Source organism: Bos taurus, chromosome 21 (assembly GCF_002263795.3).
Source record: "Bos taurus isolate L1 Dominette 01449 registration number 42190680 breed Hereford chromosome 21, ARS-UCD2.0, whole genome shotgun sequence".
Lineage (NCBI taxonomy): Eukaryota > Metazoa > Chordata > Mammalia > Artiodactyla > Bovidae > Bos > Bos taurus.
Window position 1 is genome coordinate 42,357,787 of NC_037348.1, and position 24,576 is coordinate 42,382,362.

The window sequence follows — 24,576 nt, forward strand, 5'->3', positions numbered from 1 at the left end:
ACTAACACTTTCACTTCACTTTCATACTCATTTATAGAATTGGAATCAGGAGTCCCAATCACATGGATTATGAGCGTTGATTTTGTACTGCTGGTGTTTTTCTCCAATGGATTTCTGTGTGTCAGTCCTGCCTCACCCACTAGATGAGTCTTCTTGAGGGCAGATCTATGTGTCAGGTGCCCCTGGATTGGAGTCAACTGGCTTAAGTGCAGATCCCAGCTCTGACACTTATTAAGTAATTGAAGCAAGTGACTTCATCTCTCCCAGCCTGAGCTGCCTCATCTTCAACATAGACGAGAGTATCTATTCTTACGGGCTTGTGATGGTGAAACAAAATGATACCATCACACAGACCCTGGTACTTGATAGATGTTTAATAACTTTTAATAACTTAGTTCATTTCTCCACCCTTTATTTCATAACCTCTTAGTATATGTCATTATGCTGGAATGCAGTAACATCAGTGACCTGACTTACCAAAATAGAGAGGTTGTGGAATCCTTTCAAGGAGAGAATCTGAAATATCTTTACACAATTTCCCTCCTCGCCAGGCATCTAGAACATTGAGTATCCCAGTAACAATTAAATATATATATAATGGCTGGAAGTTATTTCTAGAGAGGAAGGTCATCTTCAGTGTGTGTGGATGTGAGCGGCCGGATACAGTGTCAAGAACAATAGCTATTCATTGTTCGGTTTCAAAGCTGGCACCGGCAAGCTAGTATTCTAGTGTTATTCCCACACAAATAAATCTTGAGCAAAATTTCCATGACCCAATAGATTGGTATAAACAGCTCGTTGCAAGAGCTTTTTACCTGCATCCCATGTCACTCATTTACACACTCAGTGCTTTTCAGGGAGTCTTGTAAGGGCAACTTATGAATCAATGGTTGGTTGTTTTTTTTTTTAAACAAATGTTCATCAACCCCTACCCTCAAGATTGTTTTGTTGCCAAGTACACATGGCAAACAATTCGGTTCCTTCCACCAGAGCTGTTGATGGGAGATTCAGTCATCAGATAACCCAGCTGAAGGAAAAGTCCTTTAAAGAGATTCCGGAGCGATAACAGGCTGGTGGAGCCCTGCGGGCGGCCAGAGGTCCTGACTCCTGGGCCAAAGAATAATGATATGCTTTTTATTTTTAAGTATTGGTTAGTGTTTAATAGCACTTATTATTTGCAGTGACCTTTACAGCTACTGTTATTAGTTATTCCATCTAGCAGCTCTGCGCTAAATGACAAAACTATTTTTACTCAAATCCACCAACCCCCTCTCTTCCCACTCCAGTCGCAAGGCTTGTGCAGTTCTCAGCACATTGTACAGACTTTCATTTAGGCATCAGCTCTGTTTCCTCAGGCGCAGCCATCTCAGTGGTAAAGAACATTTTAAAGTCAAAACAACATAAAATGCGGTGCATCTTAATGTACTCATGTAAGTTGGATCATGTCAGTTCTCTGCTTTCAGTCCCACTGCAGTTCCTCATCTCACCTAGAATTAAAGCCAAAGTCTTGACAATGGCCTGGAAGACCCGTCACCCCTGCCCTGCTCTTTGGGCCTCCCCTCTTCCCCTTTGCTGTCGCCCTAACCCTGCTCAGTCCCAAGGGGCCTTTTTGCTGTTCTTCCAACCAGGCAGGCTCTTTGCATTGGTTATATCCTCTGCTTCTAATGTTTCTCCTTCAGAGACCTACGTGACTGACTCTCTTGCCTCCTTCAAGTTGTTGCTTAGATGTCAAAGAGGTCTTCCCTGCCAGCCTAATTTAAAACTACAACTGTGATCAAGTACTTAAAGCCTTCTAATATACTATATAATTTGCTCAGCTATAATGTTTACTGTTTATTTTCCCTCCCCCAACAAGACTGTAAAATCCACAAAGCAGGGACCTTTGACTGTTTAGTTCATTGCTATATACCAAGCACCTAGAACCATACCAAAGTCATATAATAAATATATGTTGAATGAACAAATACCATGCCCCTGAAGGCTGTTGTAATGCAATTTGACCTACAGACTTAGAATGCATCTCAACATGTGGTTTATCTTTTTATTCCTTAGCAGTAGTTCCTATGCTTATTTTCCACTCATAACAAACAATTCATTTTGATAGCAGTTCTGCAGGGATAAATGAAACACACAGATCTTAAGGTTGCAAGGAAGTGTAAAATCTCAGTGTTGTAGCCTAAGAAAGGACTTTATGGGTATTCTAGCCCAAACATGCATCTGATCTAATGCCATCAGCTCTGGTGCCACTCTGTATGCACTCTCCTTCCATCTTTATAAAGATACAGTGGTTAAAAGTGGTTAAAAGGATAATCTCTGTGATTGGGTCTCTGTCATCTAACTCTTATTCCATCTTTGTCTTCTGTGTGACTGTGAACAAGGTATTTTAGCCTCTCCCACCCTCAGTTTCCTCATCTGTAAATGGTGATAAAAAGTAGTGTCCATCTCATGGGGTTTTGTGAGGATTAATGAGCTAAGGCATGTAAAAATTTTGGTGTATATTAAGCACTAAATAAATATTAGCTATTATTATTATTATTAGAAAGTCCTTAGCATTGAGCTTAATCAAGCCTTGTTAAACAGATACAACTGAGTTAACCTATTTTACTGCTGCTGCTGCTAAGTTGCTTCAGTCGTGTCCAACTCTGTGACCCCATAGACGGCAGCACACCAGGCTCCCCTGTCCCTGGGATTCACCAGGAAAGAACACTGGAGTGGGTTGCCATTTCCTTCTTCAATGCATGAAAGTGAAAAGTGAAAGTGAAGCCGCTCAGTCATGTCTGACTCTTAGCGACCCCATGGACTGCAGCGTACCAGGCTCCTCCGTCCATGGGATTTTCCAGGCAAGAGTACTGAAGTGGGGTGCCATTGCCTTCTCTGGACCACTTAATGACTCTTCCCTGAACCAGGAAAATCTGTGTCTACTTTGGCAGAAAAGTAACTGACGTTACCTAGCCAACAAATTTCAAGTTGCACCCTACCAAACCTAGACAGCATATTAAAAAGCGGAGACATTACTTCGCCAACAAAGATCTATCTAGTCAAAGCTATGGTTTTTCCAGTACTCATGTATGGATGTTAGAGTTGGACCATAAAGAAAGCTGAGTGCCAAAGAATTAATGCTTTTGAACTGTGGTGTTGGAAAAGACTCTTGAGAGTCCCTTGGATTGCAAGGAGATCCAGCCAATCAGTCCTAAAGGAAATCAACCCTAAATATCCATTGGAAGGACTGATGCTGAAGTTGAAACTCTTAATACTTTGGCCACCTGATGTGAAGAACTGACTCATTGGAAAAGACCCTGATGCTGGGAAAGATTGAAGACAGGAGGAGAAGGGGACAACAGAGGATGAGATGGTTTGATGGCATCACTGACTTGATGGACATGAGTTTGAGTAAGCTCAAAGTTGATGATGGAGTTGATGATGGACAGGGAAGCCTGGCGTGCTGCAGTCGTTGGGGTTGCAAAGAGCTGGACATGACTGAATGACTGAACTGAGCTGAACTGAAACACCCTGTTACGCTTATGTTCAGTGGCTCTGGTTCTACTTCTTAAAGTCAGTACAAGCCTCCCCATCCTTCTCTATCCACAGACCTTTACCTCCTAGAAAGTAACTCGGATTCTTTACTTCTCCACTGGTTCCCCAACTCACAGGGTGATTTTAAGCATGTTTTCTCAACAATGCTAAATACTGTGCAAAGTGCTCTGATGTATTAAATAATTCAACCTCCAAATAGTCCCTTAAGATAGGTGTCATACCCCCTGTTTTGTAGATGAGGAAATTGAGACTTGGGAAGGCTGAGTAGCATGCCCAAGGTCACAGAGCTGCTTAGGATTTGAATCTAGGCTTTCTGACTCCAGAGTCCATAAGAATGCCAATGCTGTTTCCTTAACTCAATTTCATAGAACTGTAGTTCTACAAAACAAAGGTAATACTTATCTCAGATATCATGGTAATGATCAGATGTGATAAAGTATGAAAAAATGTTTAGTGCAGTGGCTCCATTATTGCTCAAAAAAATGTTCATTTGCCACCTTTTTCCTCTGGTCAAATTGAGCATATCATACTGTAACTACTTCACGTTTTTCAAGTACCTGACACAGAGTGGGTCCTCAGGGGCAGTCACTGCTCCTTATTCCCACGTGTGTGGTTTGAAGCCCTCTCTCTACCCTGATGGTTCTCCTCCAGCTCATTTAGATCTTAGAATGTGGCACCCAGAACATTCACCAGGTGGGCTTGGATAAAGCAGAGTGCAATGGGCAGTCACCACCCACAGAGAGTGAGCTCCCGATCAGGCAGTCCCTAAATTATGTCCTATTACCTGCCGTGATGATTTTTTGGTTAGTCATTTACGCTGTCAACAGGTACTGAAATTGCTGTCAGTCAAATCCTCAAGGTCTCTTTGCTTAGGCAGTTACTGATCCATACCTCACGTGGCCTGTCCCTGAATAATTGATTTTTTCTTTTCCAAAAATGTCCTCTTTTTTTCTGATATTTTAAATACTACATGTTTGTTGGGAAAAATGCAGAAAGTCACAAAGTAGAAAATTAAAATCACCATGAATAGCATGATCCAGAGATAACCACTCTTCTTTCCTGCATATACATCTTCCCAGCATATATGCATGTGTGTATTTCTTTTTTTACAAAATTAGGGTCATACTATTCAAAATGTATTCTGAGTCTGCCGTTTCTCACCATTTCCTCCCAGCTTAAGCCATCATCATCTTTTTCTTAAAATACTGCAGAACTGTGAAATTACTATTGCCCAAAATATGTTTCCCTACTTCCTTTCTTACTCCCCTATAGCCTGTGATCCAAAAAGTAGCCAGTGCAATCCTTTAAAATCTTAACTCTCTCCTGCTTACAATCTCCTGTGGATTCCCATGTCACAGAAAAAACCCTAGCGCTTCCCTGGCTGGAGGGATCCTGCCTGGCAAGGCCTCTCCAACCCCACTTCCGTCTCCTCTACACCTGGCACACAGCGCTCCAGTCTTGTGTGCTTCCTTCAAATCCAGGCCCTTTCCTGTGTTAGGGCCTCTGCTGTTCCCAGCACTGCGCAGCTCGACTCACTTCAGTCCCTGGTCATGACCATCCCTCAAAGACCATCCTCCCCAAAGAGCACCTCTGCCTCCATCGCCACCTCTCCCTAACCCTGACCCATTTTCTTCATTGCTTTACTTCTTCTTCCGTAACATGATGTTGGTGGCTGTCATATTCCATCATACATGTGTACGATCAACCCCATATTGTTCAACTTGTAGGCTGTTTCCCTTATTTGGTATTAGAATTTATTTTAAGTATTTTATAGCTTTCATTTTATAAGATTCCATAATTTCAGCCAGACAAGATGGTTTGGGCTCTCAATAACTTCCCTAATCAGGTACTTTTCTAAATGCTTTAATACACAGTGATGGAAACTATGTCATCCAGCGAGGTCGAAGCAAAAAAGTTCCCATTTTCCAGAGGGAGGAAATGGAGTCAGAATCTAAATAACTCTGTCAACATCACACGGCTATCATGGGGTGGAGCTAGGATCCAGACACAGGCTCTCAGCTTCCTCGGCTGCTCTCTGAACCCCTCCTGCACCCCACCCACTGCCTCCTGATCTTTCTCCCAGCAGATGTCAGCATACCTCCTTCGTTCTACAAGCCAGACCCCTGTCTGTATGTGTCCAGAGGCACTGGAAGCCAAGTCGTGTGCCATTAAAATCCCTTTACAGATGGTTGCTAGCCTATTTTCTCTAGTCCTCTTTGGGGATTATAGTTGAGCTACGCTGAGTTCTCTTACTTGTACTATCAAGGAGTCTCTACTTTTCTTCCTGGTTCACAAAAAGATTGTGCAGCCTTGTTTGTTACCATTTCCAAACAAGGATGTCTGTGGAACAAATTAACATTGGAGGAACCCTCTGAGAGGGATGAAGTTGGTGTAAATTTTGCTAACAGTCTCTGCTACTAAACTTGAAGCATTTGCCCCTCTGCAAGTCTCTGGAAATTCTTCCATGCTTCATAAACGTATACATTATCATAGTGCCATTTTTCATATATTGTAATGATGAATTCATGTTCTTTGAGGGTCCTGGGGCTGTTTGTCCTGCACCTCTGTTGCAGTGAGTATTTGGGAGCCCTTACAAATGCTGCCGAGATGGAATTCATCGGAGCCCGGAGACTTAAACGCAGCAGCAGGTGCCCTCCTCCTCTCCCCTCGCTATCTCAGACTTTAATTTCCTCTCGGCCATGTTTTTGTTCTCCTTTCTGGCTCACAGACATTCTTCTTGATAGGGAAGATGGAAACAAACTCGGAATTGAGTAAATTCTGTGTTCACTATATCATGCCAAAGTTAACAGTGTCGTCTGCCCCAAGCAGTAGGCCAACAACCTCTCTTGTTCTTTTTCTTGTTCTAAGTGTAACTGTTCTGTTTGCACGCATCCCAGGCCCCAGCCTTCCACTTCCCTGGCTTGATTCTTTCACTTTATGCCCTTCCTTTGTGTCTGCTCTTGGCTGCAGGTTCCTCCTTCCTGCCTTTGTAAGTGTCTTTGTAAATACAAACTCATTGGAGACAGAGTGATTTCTTCAGATAACTCCCTCGCTCCTTCCTTTCTGGAATTAGGTATGAATAGATCATCAGAATTATATTATGTGGAACCTGCAGTCTTTCTAGAATCAAGCTCTATATGATTACAATCTCTGACCATGGGATCAAAGAGCACCTAGCCTAGCGCCTCGCGCTTCGGAAGCCTACAAGACTGGGAACAGCAACAGTAACAGCCAGCCTTTGAGTGTTTACCATGGGTCAGGCACTATGCGGTATGTACCTTATCTCATTTAATTCCCACAATTGACATACAAGGTAGGTCTTATTCTTCACGATTATAGTGCGAAACCTGCGCTCTGGGGAGGTGACATTTGCACAGCTGTGAGGGCGGAGCTGCAGGCCTGACTCAGGTCTGTACAGCTTCCTGCGTGTGCACTTTAACCTCCACATTATGCTGCCCTCCGAGTTTAAGTCCATTGACCCACACTTTATTTTTGCTGGACTTGTGTAGTTCCTCTTTCCTACAGGCTCAGGAACATTAGCTGCTCATGTTCCTTCTTTGCTCTTATAAATCATATGATGACAAGTCCCCTTTGTCTCCAAGGGCCAGTCAGCTCCATCCTGCCATCCATCTAGTTCTACCCCACTGGCCAACAATAGGTCCAAGCAGCAGCTCTCGTCACCGTAACCTTGTCTTTCTGTGACATGAGATTGTCAGCAAAGCAAGGCTCGAGTGATACTAAGCGCTCGACTTCTGGCAGAGTGGGGCTCCTCACAGACCTCTGGGTGGTTCTTCCATCACTCCTCAGCCTGGAGAGAGCAGGACTGACTAGGGAATGACAGGTGTGCCTGGCCAGGTGGGCCTAAGGGGAACCGACCCAGCATCTTGCCGCCTCCTCTTCATGCTGTGGGAATATTACATTGCTTTGATGGATTTTTCTTCAACTATGATTTACACGCTACCTACTCGGAAAAAAGAATGTGAAGTGGTATACAATAAAACATGTCTGAAACAGGAGAGCTAAAACACATTTTTAAAAACAGAGGCAGTCAGAGAGAGGTCAGAAATCACTTGGTCTGAATCCCTGACAAGAAGTTTTATGGCACATGAATATATTTGATTAATTCCCATCACAACTGTCTGGGTGTCTGGAGGGGTGGGGTGAGAAAAGAACTCTGCAGATGGGGAAAGCTAGAACCTCAAGGGCCTATTCTGTACACAGAGTTGAAATTGCACGGCATTATGCCTAGTGACATCCATGGAAATACCACCTCGTCTAGGAAGCCTCAGGGGAAGGCAGCAGGGGAGCAATTGCCTGGGTTAATCCTAAATTTAGAGTAGCTGATCTGCCCAGGGGTCATAGGCAGGATAATTTATCATTGTCATTGACCAAGGACCACAATAAATTTGTCTTTAAATTTTAACACCTAATTTACACGTTATACAGATAGAACTCACAGTATCAATGTATCTCTCTGTTGTTATTTAAAGCACAGAATTGGTGTGAATCACAATGGAACCTTTTACAATTGCCACACTTCTTCAAGGGAAGCTTATGCTATGGCTTAACCACTGAACCAGGTTTCTACTAAGGAATGGATGACAGAGGAATGAATGAATAAATGAATGAATGAGTGCCCACATGGTCCCACAACACCATGAATCAGTCTCATACCGGCTGTGCCACAAAGAGTTCATTCTTTAAGGCTGGGCGTGTGTCCTGGCAGTGCTTCCCATCAGAACAGAGGCTGGCACTAGGAGAGCTTGTGAGTCAAACTGGTGGCCATCAGCATGACCCAGGACATCTCGGGGCAGGGCTCGGAGCACAAATACCTTGCTGACCCCATCCAGACACACACCTTCAACCACCTTGATAATTTTACTGTGACCAAGATTATTCTACCACCAGAGGAAAACATAGAGAAAGATCATTGGCAGAGGAGGGTACGCTTCTGAATTTCTATGCCATTAGAGGTGTAATAGCACTCAAAATGACCAAATCAACCTGAGATCGCTGGTGGGTCTTTTCCTGATCCCCTACAATTCTTTGGGGGCATTTCTAAACTTTACCAAATGGAATCAGTATGCCAAGGCAACCTTTGCGGCCAAAGATGGAGAAGCTCTATACAGTCAGCAAAAACAAGACCAGGAACTGACTGTGGTTCAGATCATGAACTCCTTATTGCCAAGTTCAGACTTAAATTGAAGAAAGTAGAAAAAACCACTAGACCATTCAGGGAATATTTCATGCAAAGATGGTCTCAATAAAGGACTGAAATGGTATGGACCTAAAGAAGCAAAAGATATTAAGAAGAGATGGCAAGTATACACAGAAGAACTGTACAAAAAAGATCTTCATGATGTGGATAATCACAATGGTGTGATCACTCACCTAGAGCCAGATACCCTGGAATGTGAAGTCAAGTGGGCCTTAGGAAGCATCACTATGAACAAAGCTAGTGGAGGTGATGGAATTCCAGTTGAGCTATTTCAAATCCTAAAAGATGATGCAGTGAAAAGATGATGCTCTATTGAGTGCAACAAATTTGGAAAACTCAGCAGTGGCCACAGGACTGGAAAAGGTCAGTTTTCATTCCAATCCCAAAGAAAGACAATGCCAAAGAATGCTCGAACTACCTCACAATTGCACTCATCTCAAATGGCAACCCACTCCAGTGTTCTTGCCTGGAGAATCCCAGGGACGGGGGAGCCTTCTGGGCTGCCGTCTTATGGGGTCGCACAGAGTTGGACACGACTGAAGCGACTTAGCAGCAGCAGCAGCACACGCTAGTAAAGTAATGCTCAAAATTTTCCAAGCCAGGTTTCAACAATACATGAACCATGAACTTCCAGATGTTCAAGCTGGTTTTAGAAAAGGCAGAGGAACCAGAGATCAAATTGCCAACATCTGCTGGATCATCAAAAAAACAAGAGAGTTCCAGAAAAACATCTACTTCTGCTTTATTGACTATGCCAAAGCCTTTGACTGTGTGGATCACAATAAACTGTGGAAAATACTGAAAGAGATGGGAATACCAGACCACCTGACCTGCCTCTTGAGAAACCTATATGCGGGTCAGGAAGCAACAGTTAGAACTGAACATGGAACAACAGACTGGTTCCAAATAGGAAAAGGAGTACGTCAAGGCTTATTTAACTTATATGCGGAGTACATCATGAGAAACGCTGGGCTGGAGGAAGCACAAACTGGAATCAAGATTGCGAGGAGAAATCTCAATAACCTCAGATATGCAGATGACACCACCCTTATGGCAGAAAGTGAAGAAGAACTAAAGAGCCTCTTGATGAAAGTGAAAGAGGAGAGTGAAAAAGTTGGCTTGAAGCTCAACATTCAGAAAACTAAGATCATGGCATCTGGTCCCATTACTTCATGGCAAATAGATGGAGAAACAGTGGAAGCAGTGTCAGACTTTATTTTGGGGGGTCTTCAGAATCACTGCAGATGGTGACTGCAGTCATGATATGAAAAGACGTTTGTTCCTTGGAAGAAAAGTTATGACCAACCTAGATAGCATATTAAAAAACAGAGACATTATTTTGTCAACAAAGGTCTGTCTAGTCAAGGCTATGGTTTTTCCAGTAGTCATGTATGGATGTGAGAGTTGGACTATAAAGAAAGCTGAGAGCCAAAGAGTTGATGCTTTTGAACTGTGGTGTTGGAGAAGACTCTTGAGCATCCCTGGGGCTGCAAGGAGATCTGACCAGTCCATCCTAAAGGAAATCAGTCCTGAATGTTCTTTAGAAGGACTGATGTTGAAGCTGAAACTCCAATCCTTTGGCCACCTGATGCAGAGACCTGACACAATTGAAAAGACCCTGATGCTGGGAAAGATTGAAGGTGGGAGGAGAAGGGGACAACAGGGGGTGAGATGGTTGGATGGCATCACCGACTCAATGGACATGAGTTTGAGTAAATTCCGGGAGTTGGTGATGGACAGGGAGGCCTGGCGTGCTGCAGTCCACGGGGTCGCAAAGAGTCAGACACGCCTGAGCGACTGAACTGAACTGAACTGAAGACAACCTAGAAACTAAGTACTGGCCAGGTTCGGTTAAAAAGAAACAAAAACAGGCTGAACAAAGAAATATCAGGCAACAGATCTAACTAAAACTATTCTTTTAGTTCTTTCTGTTTCCCTAATGTAAAGGAACTAAGTACACAGTTATTTACAGGAGAGGCAGTAGTTATTTTTGTAGGCAAATACTAATATTCCCTCGAGTATAGCAAGGGACAGGGGAAATGGTATTGATAAGTCTGGGTGTGGCTATTTCTTGTCAGCTTGATGGAATTTGGTGAGTAATAATTGTTAAAAACATCTTGTAAGGCTGGATGAAAACATGTAAAAACCTTTCGAGTATGGCAGCAAAAACAATCTCCACAAGTAATTGTGTCAATTTATTTAATTGGCCTAGAGTTGGTTGACTACCAAGTTGTTCATCCACTCATCCATCTATCCTTCCACCATTCACTCTTTCAGCACTTACTAAGCAATGTAATGGATTGATTTGTGCCCTCCTAAATTTATTGGGGTTTTTCTGGTGGCTCAAACAGTAAAAGAATCTGCCTGCAATGCAGGAGACTCAGGTTCAATCCCTGGGTCAGGAAGATCCACTGGAGGAAGGAATGACTACCCACTCCAGTATTCTTGCCTGGAGAATCCTGTGGATAGAGTAGCCTGGTGGGCTGCAGTCCATGGAGTCACAAAGAGTCAGGCAAGACTGAGCATCTGAGCACAGCAACCTTAAACTTATATGTTGAAGACCTAACTTCCAGTATCTCAGAATGTGACTGTATTTGGAGATATGGTCTTTAAAGAGGTAATTAAGTTAAAACGAGATTATTATAGTGGACTCCAGTCCAATATGACCAGTGTCTTTTTAAAAAGAGGAAATTTGAACAGTGATGTATAAAGAGAAGATCATGTGAAAACACAAGGAGAAGATGTTCCTCTGCAGGCAAAGGAAAGAGGCCTCAGGAGAAACCAGTTCTGCCAAAGACACCTTGATCTCAGGACTTCTGACCTCCAAAATTGAGGAAACACATCCCTGCTGTTCAAATCACGGATTTCAGTTGTTTAAGTACCGGTTTGCTGTACTCGGTGGTGGTGGTGATGGTGGCCCTAGCAAACCATAGGGCATAGTTTGGCCTTTCGTAGATAATAATACAAGCATCTATAAAATACCAGGGCCCTGTACCCAGTAGGAACAAGATACATTCTCTGCCTTCAAAGAGCTCCCAGCCTGCTAGGTGCAAAATTCTGCCAACTGTTGGGGAAGCTATAAGGTTACAGAAGTGAATCAAATACCTAGTTTTGTGAGATGTTAATATTCTATAAACCAAAGCTCTTGCCCCCATTGGTCTGATTATTGAGGCCATTAATGGCATATGCCCTCATTTTATTTTGAATTCTGACCAAAAAAATTTCAGGGTGAGGGGGTCATTTGGGAGTTAAGTGAGATTTTTATCACCTACAGTAACTAAATACCTGCAGAAGCCTGGGAGGTTGTGTGATATTTTTTGTTTCTCTAATTCATGTGAGATCATTTAAACATAAATGTCTTCAGAGCATTTTTGCTTCTTTAAACATATCAGAAAACTCATTTTCACAGTAAAATAATATCTTCATAGCAGATCCATTTACTCCCAGCTCACACAGCTTTAGCTGATCTCCACAGTAAGCAGAGGGTACGGCAGTGACAGCTGGCACCCTGGTTCACTCAGATTCTGTTTGTGCAATCACTGTTTATATGGAGACTCTAGCTCAGGGAACAAATCATGACTTGAACCAACATGGAGGTCATAGAGCAGGGCCCTGTGCCTTTTGAAATAGAACACAATCACACATGAACCAAACTGTAGAAACAGCATGAACCAAACTGTAGAAACATGGAGGTTTTACAGCTCTAAGGGCTTTGGATGCTGTCCAGTCTTTAAAAAAAAAAAATAAATCCCTCATTTTGTAGAGTTGGAGGGAGAAATACATGTTAAGTGACTTACCTATGGTAAAAAACAAAACAAAACAAAAAACTGGCCAGTAGCAAAAATAGGAAGAAGACCCTTGTCTCTTGCTCTAAGCACAGGCGTCTTTTCTGCTACTGTAGGTTGCTGCTGCTGCTGCTGCTAAGTCACTTCAGTCGTGTCTGACTCTGTGCGACCCCATAGACGGCAGCCCACTAGGCTCCGCCGTCCCTGGGATTCTCCAGGCAAGAACGCTGGAGTGGGTTGCCATTTCCTTCTCCAGTGCATGAAAGTTAAGGCTTGGGAAATGATGCTCCAGAGCGAATCCCCTCACAGACACTGTGTCTGTGCTTCAGGTGCATTGTCGCCAAACAGAAAGTGTTAGTTGCTCCGTCGTGTCCGACTCTTCGTGACCTGGTGGACTGTAGCCCGCCAGGCTCCTCTGTCCATGGGATTCTCCAGGCAAGAACACTGGAGTGGGTAGTCATTCCCTTCTTCAGGGGATCTTCCTGACTAGGGATTGAACCCAGGTCTCCTGCATTGCCAGCAGATTTTTTTACCATCTGAGCCACCAGGTGCCAGAGAGGGCTATCTATTCCTTGGTTTTGATCTGAGCAGCTTGAGTCCTATTGGTTGGTGTGGGAAATGACGTCAGGCAAGGATCACCATCTTTTCCATTCAAAAATAGAGCTGCTTATTAATGTAACAAGTGTGGAAGAAACGGAAGAAGAAACAAAGGCTTATCAGGCACCAACTACGTGGCCACACTTTACAGCAATGCCAGAGTCAGGTACAATTATTCACATACCAGTGGACTGGTTTGTCCTGTTCCACAGCCTGTGATTCTCCCACTATTCTACATTGCTTTCCTCAGCATGATGAATAAATGTTATATTATAAGGCTGGGGCTTCCCTGGTGGCTTAGATGGTAAAGAATCTACCTGCAATGCAGGAGACCCAGGTTCAAGCCCTGGGTCAGGAAGATCCCCTGGAGAAGGGAAAGGCTACCCATTCCAGTATTCTTGCCTGGAGATTTCCACGGACAGAGGAGCCTGGTGGGCTATATAGTCTTTGGGGTTGCAAAAAGTCAGACGTGACTGAGCTACTAACACTTCTTCTTTTCATTATAAGGCTAAACTAAAGTATATTAAGATGTAAAGACACACAAACATAGAATAATATCTTAATTGCTAAACTTCAGCTTTTTTCAGTTAGTCACTCTGACTGCATCACTGGTTTCAACTCTAGGCTAAAATAGAACACTGTTGAAGCTCATTTTGAAACTCCTTTGGCCAGATGTTTGCCCAGAGTTATATAACTTTGGGGCAGTTTTGCATCAAGAGCCATTGCATCTTTTTTTTACCATCTGAGATGGCTCAGATGGTTCACTTAACCCTTGTAAGGGAGGAGATTCACGTCTCTCTGGGGCCTCTTCTCTTGCTTATCAGGTCTGGCTTCTTTCTCAGTTGAGATGCAGATCCCTTCTATGAACATGATTTTTTAACCCAAAAACGTTCTTGAGTACCATGTCCAGCTCCACAGTCAGAAATCTGAGTGCTTAAGTCTCCTGCATTTTATTTTATTTTTTCATGGACTGATGGGAGAAAGGCCACAGTGATATCTGGTGAGTGTGTCGGTCTGGCTCACTGAGATTCTATTTGTGTAGAGAATGCTATGGCACCCCACTCCATGACTCTTGCCTGGAAAATCCCATGGACAGAGGAGCCTTGTAGGCTGCAGACCATGGGGTCGCTAAGAGTTGGAAGCGACTGAGTGACTTCACTTTCACTTTTCACTTCCATGCATTGGAGAAGGAAATGGCAACCTGCTCCAGTGTTCTTGCCTGGAGAATCCCAGGGACGGAGGAGCCTGGTGGGCTGCCGTGTATGGGGTCGCACAGAGTCGGACACAACTGAAGCGACTTAGCAGCAGCAGCAGCAGAGAATCCTGACCTCTCAGGAACCATGTGGTGTCCCAGGCACCGTAATAAGTCTTTTCTGTAGATGGTTTCCCCTAAGACTCAGATAACCTCATGTTGCACTGACATATTTTGCAGAGGTGTAAACTCACTTAGGAAGATCAAACAACCCAGCCAGGTTCACACCGCCATCAAGAAGCAGAGCTGAGCTTCAGACCCAAGCTGGCTGAGCAAAACCCTGAACTTTCCAACCACTGTGCCTGCTACGTCCTGACTCTCTTGTTTCTTTGTACATTTCTCTAGCCAGGAGATTTTCTCCACCTGACCATTTATTTTCCATAATTCTTGCTCTTGTAACAGATAATTTTCAAGGTCCTTTTGAGTATTGAAATTCCATGACTGATTAAATTTTATAATTTATGCAGTTTGATTCATTTGCACTAACGCCTGAGTTCATTTATTGCATTAATTCCTTTGCTGAAGGTTCCAACAGCTTTTCGGTTTACTTACGGATCTCCTGATGCTGTAGATCTCATGCTGCTTTTCCCAGAATAACGTTTAAACCCTGAATTTTAAAAATGTAAGGTTTAAAAGCATATCTGAAAGGATTTTATCATGCACGTAACATATCAATTTTCCACATGGACCAAAATAGTCATTTTAAGCCCTGCTCTCTCGGTTGTCTTTCCCTAGTCTCACAGATGCAGTGCTAATTGCTTGCAGCTTTGGGCTCTCTTTAACATGAGGTAACAATTTGAACGTCTTGGGCTTGAGTGCTGCATTTGTTAGAACATGCCCGGCCTGGAATTGGCCTTGGCTCCTCAGGATGCTGAATCTGCAGAGATCAACTTCCCTGAATGCTGAGAAGCTTCCTGGAGAACCTTCTGTTGTGCTTCTCTTGGACAGCCCGTGGTGTCACTGGTTCTGTAACCAGTGCCTCTCTTATTTGGACCTGGCACCACTGGGTGATGGCCCTTTTGACCAGCTTGGGATCTGAGTCTTTCTAGTGAAGCTGTGCTGGTAGAAGGATGCTTCTGGAAGGGGGCGTTTATTAATAGACCTACTGGCTTGATTTGCTCCAGTGTCTGAGTGGCTCTTTGTAGGCAAAGGCACACCCCACTTGAGACCTATCTAAAATATATTCTGACTGGATCAGGAAGGCAAGGAAGATGCAAAAGAAAGGAAGTGACAGGATTCTGTAATCACATCTGTAATTAGGGGGCTTTGGGGCATAACTGGGGCATAATTTGGGAGAATTTTTCTATGTTGTCTTGCTTGCATCTTATCTCTAGTTCCGGTCATTGGAATCAGAGAAGCCCGGGTTCCAACAAGTTCTTCTATTGATGGCTGTGCAATAATGAGGACATCATTTGACTCCCAAACCTCAGTTTTCTCATCTGTTAATTGGGATGAGGGTCCCTCCCTCATGGGTGTGAGGTGAGGATAACAGGTGATGATGCTGCTGAAGCCCCAGGCACCCTGTGCTTGACTCTGCAGCCAGTGCACGGGCAGGAGCCACATGACACTGTTCTTACTCCCCTGCTTGCCCTGCTCTACACAGGACACATGCTAGAAAAATAAGGTTTATGCCAACTAGCATTTTAGGAGCACTTGTAGGTCGTCCCTGATGACTCAGATGGTAAAGAATCTGCCTGCAGTGCAGGAGACTCGGGTTCAATCCCTGGGTCAGGAAGATCCCCTGGAGAAGCGAATGGCTACCCACTCCAGTATTCCTATCTGGAGAATCCATGGACAGAAGAGCTATAGGGCTACATCCATGGGGTCCCAAAGAGTCAGACTTGACTAAGCGACTTTCACTTTACCACAGGTATGTGCTATGCAGTGCACATGTGTTTGATAAGGTTTCATATTTTCAATATACTTGAGTAATTGCTACCTCAGAGCAGGCTGCTTTCAATTCGGTTCAATTCAGTCACTCAGTCGTGTCCAACTCTTTGCAACCCCAAGGACTGCAGCATGCCAGGCTTCCCTGTCCATCACCAGCTCCCGGAGCTTGCTCAAACTCGTGTCCATTGAGTCAGTGATGCCATCGAACCATCTCATCCTTGTACCCTTCTCCTCCTGCCTTCAATCTTTCCCAGCATCAGGGTCTTTTCCAATGAGTCAGTTCTTCGCATCAGGTGGCCAAAGTGTTGGAGCTTCAGCATCAGTCCTTCCAATGGGTATTCAGGATTGATTTCCTTTAGGATTGACTGGTTTGTTCTCTTTGCAGTCCAAGGGACTCTTTAAGAGTCTTCTCTAACACCACAGCTCAAAAGCATCAATTCTTCAGCACTCAGCTTTCTTTATGATCCAGCTCTCACATCCATACATGACTACTGGAAAAACCGTAGCTGACTAGATGGACCTTTGTCAACAAAATAATGTCTCTGCTTTTTAATATGCTGTCTAGGTTTCTCATAGCTTTTCTTCCAAGGAACAAGCATCTTTTAATTTCATGGCTGTAGTCACCATCTGTAATAATTTTGGAGCCCAAGAAAATTAAGTCTGTCACTGTTTCCATTGTTTCCCCATCTATTTGCCATGAAGTGATGGGACCAGATGCCATGATCTTTGTTTTTTGAATGTTGAGTTTTAAGCCAACTTTTCCACTCTCCTCTTTCACTTTCATCAAGAGGCTCTTAGTTCCTCTTCACTTTCTGCCATAAGGGTGGTGTCATCTGCATATCTGAAGTTATTGATATTTTTCCTGGCAATCTTGATTCCAGCTTGTGCTTCATCCAGTCTGGTATTTTGCATGATGTACTCTGAATGTAAGTTAAATAAGCAGGGTAACAGTATACAGCCTTGACATGCTCCTTTCCCAATTTGGAACCAGTCTGTTGTTCCACGTCTGATTCTAACTGTTGCTTCTTGACCTGCATACAGATTTCTCAGGAGGCAGGTCAGGTGGTCTTAGATTCTCATCTCTTAAAGAATTTTCCATAGTTTGTTGTGATCTACATAGGCTGCTTTAGAAAGACAATAATAACTTTATGAATTAACTTACGCTTTTTACATATTTTTACCAAATTAGACCTCCACCCACCACACCTTACAGCTCCCTAGAGGAACAAAAGCAATGAGCAAAAACAGTGCTTGCCTCCTGGAGACTCACAGTCCCTTCTTCTGGAGTTTTCTTCTAAAGAACACCCCACTGAATGCAGCCGTCAGGGGCTTACTGCTCTTTCCTTGTGGTGAGGAGAAGTAGGCCCGGGTCCTAGGCTGGCTGAGACTTGAACAAGAATGTTGAAGAGTCAAGACATGTCTGTTCTGGGACTTCCCTGGTGGTCCAGTGGCTAAGATGCTGTGCCTCTGCAGGGGACATGGGTTCCATCCCAGGTTGGGGAACCAAGATCCCACATGGTGCATGAGATGGCAAATTTTTAAAAAGAGACATGTCTATGTTGGAGGCTTAGCAGAGGGCAAGGGACTGTACTGCAGAGAGCTGGCTGAGGCCACCTGACCAAGGATGGTCCTTGCCCTCCCCACAGACCCACGTGAAGCATTAGAACTATAACCGGCACAAAGTGATATTTATTAACCACCATTATTATCACCAGTATTATTACTACAGCACTTGTTGGGAGACTCTCTGGGATTGGGCTTTGGTTGTCTTTCCAAAATGATCTTCTGTCATAACAGAATCTAGGGGTGGATTTTGAAACCAATAATTCCACAGTGAAGGAACAATTTGACAACCTTGGGATTGATTGTACAAATCATCTGAGGCCCTCTTCCTTATTCTCTCTGAATAGCCAGGACAAGCTGAGCCCTGGCTAGGTTATCCCAATTTATCTGTACTATTGCTGTCTCCCGAGCCAGCAGGAAGTGATGATTACCTCACTGTGTATTCACCCCATGGGCTGGTGGAAATGGGATGCAGACTGCTAAGTCCACACTGTCGTGCATTTAGGCCTCAGAAATCTGATTCCAAGAATGTATATCTTGCATCACAATCTGGATTTCCAGAGGAAAGTTTTGGACAAAATAACCCAGACCCAGGTCTGGGTAATTTAAAGCCTGGTGAAATGGGGCAGAAAGAGCCCAGAATATACAGGTCTGAATCTTGGCTGGAGAGATGTGGAAGATTTGAGGCGCCAGACGATTGGCTTCTCTCCAAATGTTTACCACCCTGGTGCCATGAGGTAGTGGATGGGCCACGTGCTCATTCTCCTCCCTTCTCTCTCTGCCTTTCTCTCCCCTTCTCCTCGGATTTTCCATAGTCTGGAGAAATTCAGGAACCTGCTGACCAAGAGGGAGAGTGATGAGAAAAATGAAATGACAGATTCAGACCAACCCTGCCCTGGCTGAGGACACCATGAAGTGTGAGTGCTGGCCCTGGACTTGGAACCCCAGCTCTCACTCACATCTGCCTGGGCGTGACCTTTGTCCCTGGAAGACTTGGTTCTCTGGAGAGAGGATGACATGAGGCCTGGGGCCACATCTCCAGGAAATAGGAAGGTGGTGGCGGCTGCTGATGCAGAGAGTCCAGGAGAGCAAGGGCTGCTGTTTCTTCCTGCCCGGTGCCTCCCCGCCCCCGCCCCGCTCCACCCTGTGGCACCCAGGCTGCCTGTACTGCTCGAATGCCACAGACCTTGCTGGGGGCCTCCAAAGAGACCTCAGAGGCTTGCAGCTGGCAAGGCCTTTAGTTGGCATGTCTCTGAGTTCACCTCCCAAAGAAGAAAGCATATGCTGCTGCAGCCAGTGACACTCCTCACTGATGTGCCTGCTGCCCAGGCAGTAACTGTTCAGTCTGGCATTGCTTTCTCTTCTTCCTAAAGCCTAATATCACAAGGAGTCCTGAGCCCTGAACCCAGTCCAGCCTCTGGGACAGAAGAAGCTGTGCTTTTATAAACCCACACTACTGCAGGTTCTATACAGGCAAGTGGTTCTCCAATTCCTCCCCTTCCCCAGCAACTATGTATCAAGCCAGAGGACTCATCTCACTGGTAAAAGGTGTTTTGCAACGGTCACTGCTCCACTTTGGGCTGCCAGCAGTCTGTGGATGGGGGGGCACCAGAGGCCAAGAAGGTGGCGAGCTGCAGACATGGACACTGATCACATGTGTGTGTTAATCACTCAGTTGTGTCCGACTCTTAGCGATCCCGTGGACTGTAGCTCACCAGGCTCCCCTGTCCGTGGAATTCTCCAGGTAAGAATACTGAAGTGGATTGCCACTCCCTTTTCCAGGGGATCTTTCCTTAGCCGGGGACTGAACTCAGGTCTCCCACATTGCAGGCAGATTCTTTACCATCTGAGCCACCAGGGAAGAGGGGGATGGGAAAGTGCTGGCTGGCACTGCCTGGGCACACCCTCAGAACCCTGATTTCTCTCCTGTGTCCCCCAACCCACCTCAGCAGTCTGGTGCCAGGCTCTCCGTTGCTGGCTGACCCCCATCACCCAGCTGCCCCTGGCCGCATTTATAAAGGGCGTCTCTCCAGGAGTCCCCTCAGAAAGGGGGTGCATAGCAAAGGGAGGCCTTTCATCCAGAATTCTCACACTCACCAAAGGCTTCAAATTTGGATTTTAAAAGTTTTATCTTCAAAGATATGCTAATAGGGCTAAAAGAAGGAAACGATCATCGGCTTTAAATTTCTGCCAGACTTTGGTACCATGCCCGTAAATTTCAAAAATAAATCCTTCTATTATATTGTGAATAGATGATCACACTGTTTTGTGTTTTAAATTTTACATGTGGCACAAGCCTTCATTTATTAAATTTTTAAAATATGTCACAATTTTTGAAACCCTATTTGGACATGCCTTTGTTTTCACATCACATCTACTTCTGCTTTATTGACTACGCCAAAGCCTTTGACTATGTGGATCACAACAAACTGGAAAATTCTTCAAGGGATGGGAATACAAGACCACCTTACCTGCCTCCTGAGAAATCTGTATACAGGTCAAGAAGCCACAGTTAGAACTGGACATGGAACAACAGACTGGTTCCAAATTGGGAAAGGAGTATGTCAAGGCTGTATATTGTCACTCTGCTTATTTAACTTATATGCAGAGTACATCATGAGAAATGCTGGGCTGGATGAAGCACAAGCTGGAATGAAGATTGCCAGGAGAGATATCAATAATCTCAGATATGTAGATGACACCACCCTTATGGAAGAAAGTGGAGAGGAACTAGACTAAAGAGTTATGAAGACTCTTTAGAGCCTCTTGATGAGAGTGAAGGAGGAGAAAAAGCTGGCTTAAAACTCAACATTCCAAAAACAAAGATCATAGTATCTGGTTCTATCACTTCTTAGCAAATAGATGGGGAAACATTGAAAACAGTGATAGACTTCATTTTCTTGGGCCCCAAAATCACTATAGGTGGTGACTGCAGCCATGATAAAAGACACATGTTCCTTGGAAGAAAAGCTATGAGAAACGTAGACAGCATATTAAAAAGCAGAGGCATTACTTTGCCAACAAAGGTCCATTTAGTCAAAGCTATGGTTTTTCCAGTGGTCATGTATGGATATGAGAGTTGGACCAAAAAGAAAGCTGAGTGTCAAAGAATTGATGCTTTGGAACTGTGGTTTTGGAGAAGACTCTTGAGAGTCCCTTGGGCTGCAAGGAGATCCAATCAGTCCATCCTAAAGGAAATCAGTCCTGAATAGTCATTGGAAGGACTGATGCTGAAACTAAAACTCCAATACTTTGGCTACCTGATGTAAAGAAGTGACTCATTTGAAAAGACCCTGATTCTGGGAAAGATTGAAGGTGGGAGGAGAAGGGGACGACAGAGGCTGAGATGGTTGGATGGTGTCACTGACTCGGTGAACATGAGTTTGAGCAAGCTTCGGGAATTGGTGATGGACATGGAAGCCTGGTGTGCTGTAGTCCATGGGGTTGCAAAGAGTAAGACACAACTGAGCGACTGAACTGAACTGAACTTGTTTCCACATGCCCAGAGCCTCAGAGGATGAAAGTGTCCCAGGCCTCTCTTGACCATCAGCTGCTTTCCTCTTGGTGGACAGTAGGAAAAGCTGTTCCCTTTCCATATTGCTGTTTCAACCTTAGAAAATCTAAGGTGTATCTCCCCGTTTCGTTACAGCACTGACCTATGATGGAAGAGGCCTTCAAGGTTTAGGGATGTACAGTTCTGGATAGTGCCTGATCCCTTGCGTTTCTAACAAGTTCCCAGGTGAAGTGATGTAGGTGGTTCAAGGGCCACATTTTGAAAACCACTGTCCCATGGACAGAGGAGCCTGGTAGGCTGCAGTCCATGGGGTCGCTAAGAGTCGGACACGACTGAGTGACTTCACTTTTCACTTTCATGCATTGGAGGAGGAAATGGCAACCCACTCCAGTGTTCTTGCCTGGAGAATCCCAGGGACGGGGGAGCGTGGTGGGCTGCCGTGTATGGGGTCGCACAGAGTCGGACACGACTGAAGTGACTTAGCAGTAGCAGCAGCAGTCCCAGGGAGATGGGCTGGGAGGGAAATGTGAGTGAATACTCAAAGATCTAGTTCTTTCTTTTTATAATTTTTTAATTGGAGGAAAATTACAATGTTGCATTGATTTCTGCCTTACAACAACGCGAATCAGCGCTAATTATACATATATCTCCTCCCTTTTGAGCTTCCCTCCCCTCTCCCCATCTGACCCCTCTAGGTCATCACAGAGCACCAGGCTGGGCTCCTGTGTTATATAGCAACTTGTTCCCTAATAGCTCATTTAGTAAAGAATCCACCTGCAATGCAGGAGACCCCGGTTTGATTCCTGGGTCGAGAAGACTGCCTGGAGAAGGGATAGGCTACCCACTCCAGTATTCTTGAGCTTCCTTTGTGACTTGGCTGGTAAAGAATCGGAGACCTGGGTTCAATCCCTGGGTTGGGAAGATCCCCTGGAGAAGAGAAAGGCTACCCACTCCAGTATTCTGGCCTAGAGAATTCCATGGACTGTATAGTTCATAGGGTCGCAGAGAGTCAGACATGACTGAGCAAGTTTCACTTTCTTACCAGCTATCTGTTTTACATGATAGTGTATATATGTCGATACTACTTTCTCCATTTGTCTAGTTCTTTCTTATTCTCAAACTTTGCTGTTGGCTTCAGAGGCGGGGAACCCTAAGCACCATAACTGCCGCTGCACAGAAAACCCAGGTGGGGTTGATCTGAGTCCGGAAAGCCAGAGTCTCAGGCATGGACCTACAGCAGAGGAGCTAGAGGTCTGATCAGCTGTGTCCAATGAGAATATAATGCAAGCAACAAATGCAAATCATATATATTATTTCATGTTTTCTATATATATTAAAAATTAAAGCTTAATTTTAACCATATATATATATTTAACCTAATTATCCAAAATGTTATCTTTTTGATATGTCATCGACATAATTATTAATGAGACGTTTTACATACTTTTTTTCACACCAAGTCTTGGGACCTGTTCTGTGTTTTCCGGGAGCACGTGTGGAGAATGCACGTCTACATTCACCACGTACTGGGGTCACCTGCCTCTGAAGAAGAAGGCCTAGGGCACGGAGGTCAGCAGGCAGGTCCCTCCTTCCTGTCCTTCCTAGAGCCTCTAGAATCTGTTCTCCACATCTGAGAATCTTTCCTGTGTTCCTCGTCATCGCTGCTTCTGGAGAGCACGAGCAGGCGAGTGGGCCAGATCAACTCTGCAGGGCTCCTTTCCTCGCGTCTATGTGTCTGAAGTCAGAATCCAAGAGAATCACGCCTCCCCGCCACTTTCCAGACTGAACCATTGACACATATGAGCAGAGCCCCTGGGTGTTGATGGGGAGAAGATGAAGCTTTGGTTGGGGAGAAATGGATATCTGAAATCGATTGAGACAGAGAGCAAAGGAAGAGCTGTGGTTGGCCTGAACAGTCTTGAGTGTTGTTCAAATGTTGCCAGCGGGTGTGAGCTGACACTTCTAGGAATTCCACTGGCCGAGGATCCCAGAGCACAGTGGGTATTTTTTGTTTTGTTTTGTTTACAACATTGAGTCCACAGCCATTGTGCTCTGCCCATGGCATGGTGCCTTTTCTCCAGTTGCAGTCATGAAACAGGCAGGTATTGAGTGCCCACTGCATGTGCCAGTATACGGGGGAGGCAGTTGATTATAATTATTTGGATCACGTGTTTTAGAGCCAGTCAGGCCTGAGTGCATATCTCCACTTTTGCAGTGTGATCTTAGGAAGTGTTTTAATCTCTAAGCCATGGTTTCTTTGTTTGCAAAATGGGGATAATAACACCTATACCACAGAAGTCCCGTGAGAATGAAGTGAGGTGATATATGTCACTTCTGACCTCAGAGCCTGGCTCACAGGCATTCAGTGAACGGCAGCAGCTGGGACTGGATGAGGTGAGCGAGGTGTACCGTGTGGAGCTCTCACCACCATCACCACTGTTGCTCTTAAGTTATTATTGCCATAGTAGGTGCCCTGGGAATTACCAAGCTGCATGAGGCATGATCCTTCCTCTCCAGGAGCAGGGGGTCCCTGAGGGGAGAGAAGATGTACACACAAGTGAGCCAGGGATGAGCTAGGTGTGATGATTGGGAGAGGAAGGAGAGATTGCTTCCATCCAGGAATTCAGAGACTGTGTACATGAGGAATGGATGAGAGGGCTGCTGGCAGAGATTGAGGAGAAGGACAGTTTCTGGAGAGAAAGGCTCGATCAAGGCCACAGAGGTGAAGAACTGTGCTCAGGGAGAATTGAATGGCTGTGATCCTGGCACATGGAGACAGCTCAATGAGACTGGTCAGAGGCTGGTTGCAGCCCATTTGTACAGGTCTTACATGCCAAGCAATGGCGTCCAGACTGTGTTTGGTAAAAAATAGAAAACCATAGACAGCATCCCAGGAGGGAATGACAAGAGTAATGATAAATACTTTTTTTTCCTTTTGAAACAGGGAAGTTTTGAGAGTCAGAATTTACTGACATTGCCTGGTCAAAACTGAACACGAATCTTCATGCCTTGAGATGCAGGTAACTTGTAAATCATGTCATCTGTTACCACCCATTTGCAGTCCTACTGCCCCAAAGGAACCCTGTTAGCAGTGGGGTAGGCAACCTTCCAGACTTTCCTCTGTACAAAGACAACACACAGAGAGGAAAAGGCTTTAACCAAAATTGGAGCATACCAAACTCACTGTTCTGTCATTTACCTTTTTATTGTAACTGACTCCCCA

General features: G+C 44.6%; 1 protein-coding gene across 4 annotated transcripts in view; it reads left to right on the plus strand.

Annotated features, from left to right (window-relative positions):
* The window catches only part of NUBPL (NUBP iron-sulfur cluster assembly factor, mitochondrial), a 446,167-nt gene that overhangs the window by 301,136 nt on the left and 120,455 nt on the right, over positions 1-24,576 (plus strand). For 3 of the 4 annotated variants that reach the window (XM_024981927.2, XM_024981928.2, XM_059879161.1), the window contains exons 11-12: positions 22,814-23,350; positions 24,298-24,373. In XM_024981927.2, the coding sequence (XP_024837695.1) occupies positions 22,814-22,987 (174 nt within the window). In that variant the 3' untranslated portion in view covers positions 22,988-23,350; positions 24,298-24,373. Of the gene's footprint in view, positions 1-18,654; positions 23,351-24,297; positions 24,374-24,576 lie in introns of those variants that run through there. The other variant, XM_010817164.4, reaches the window with a different exon arrangement.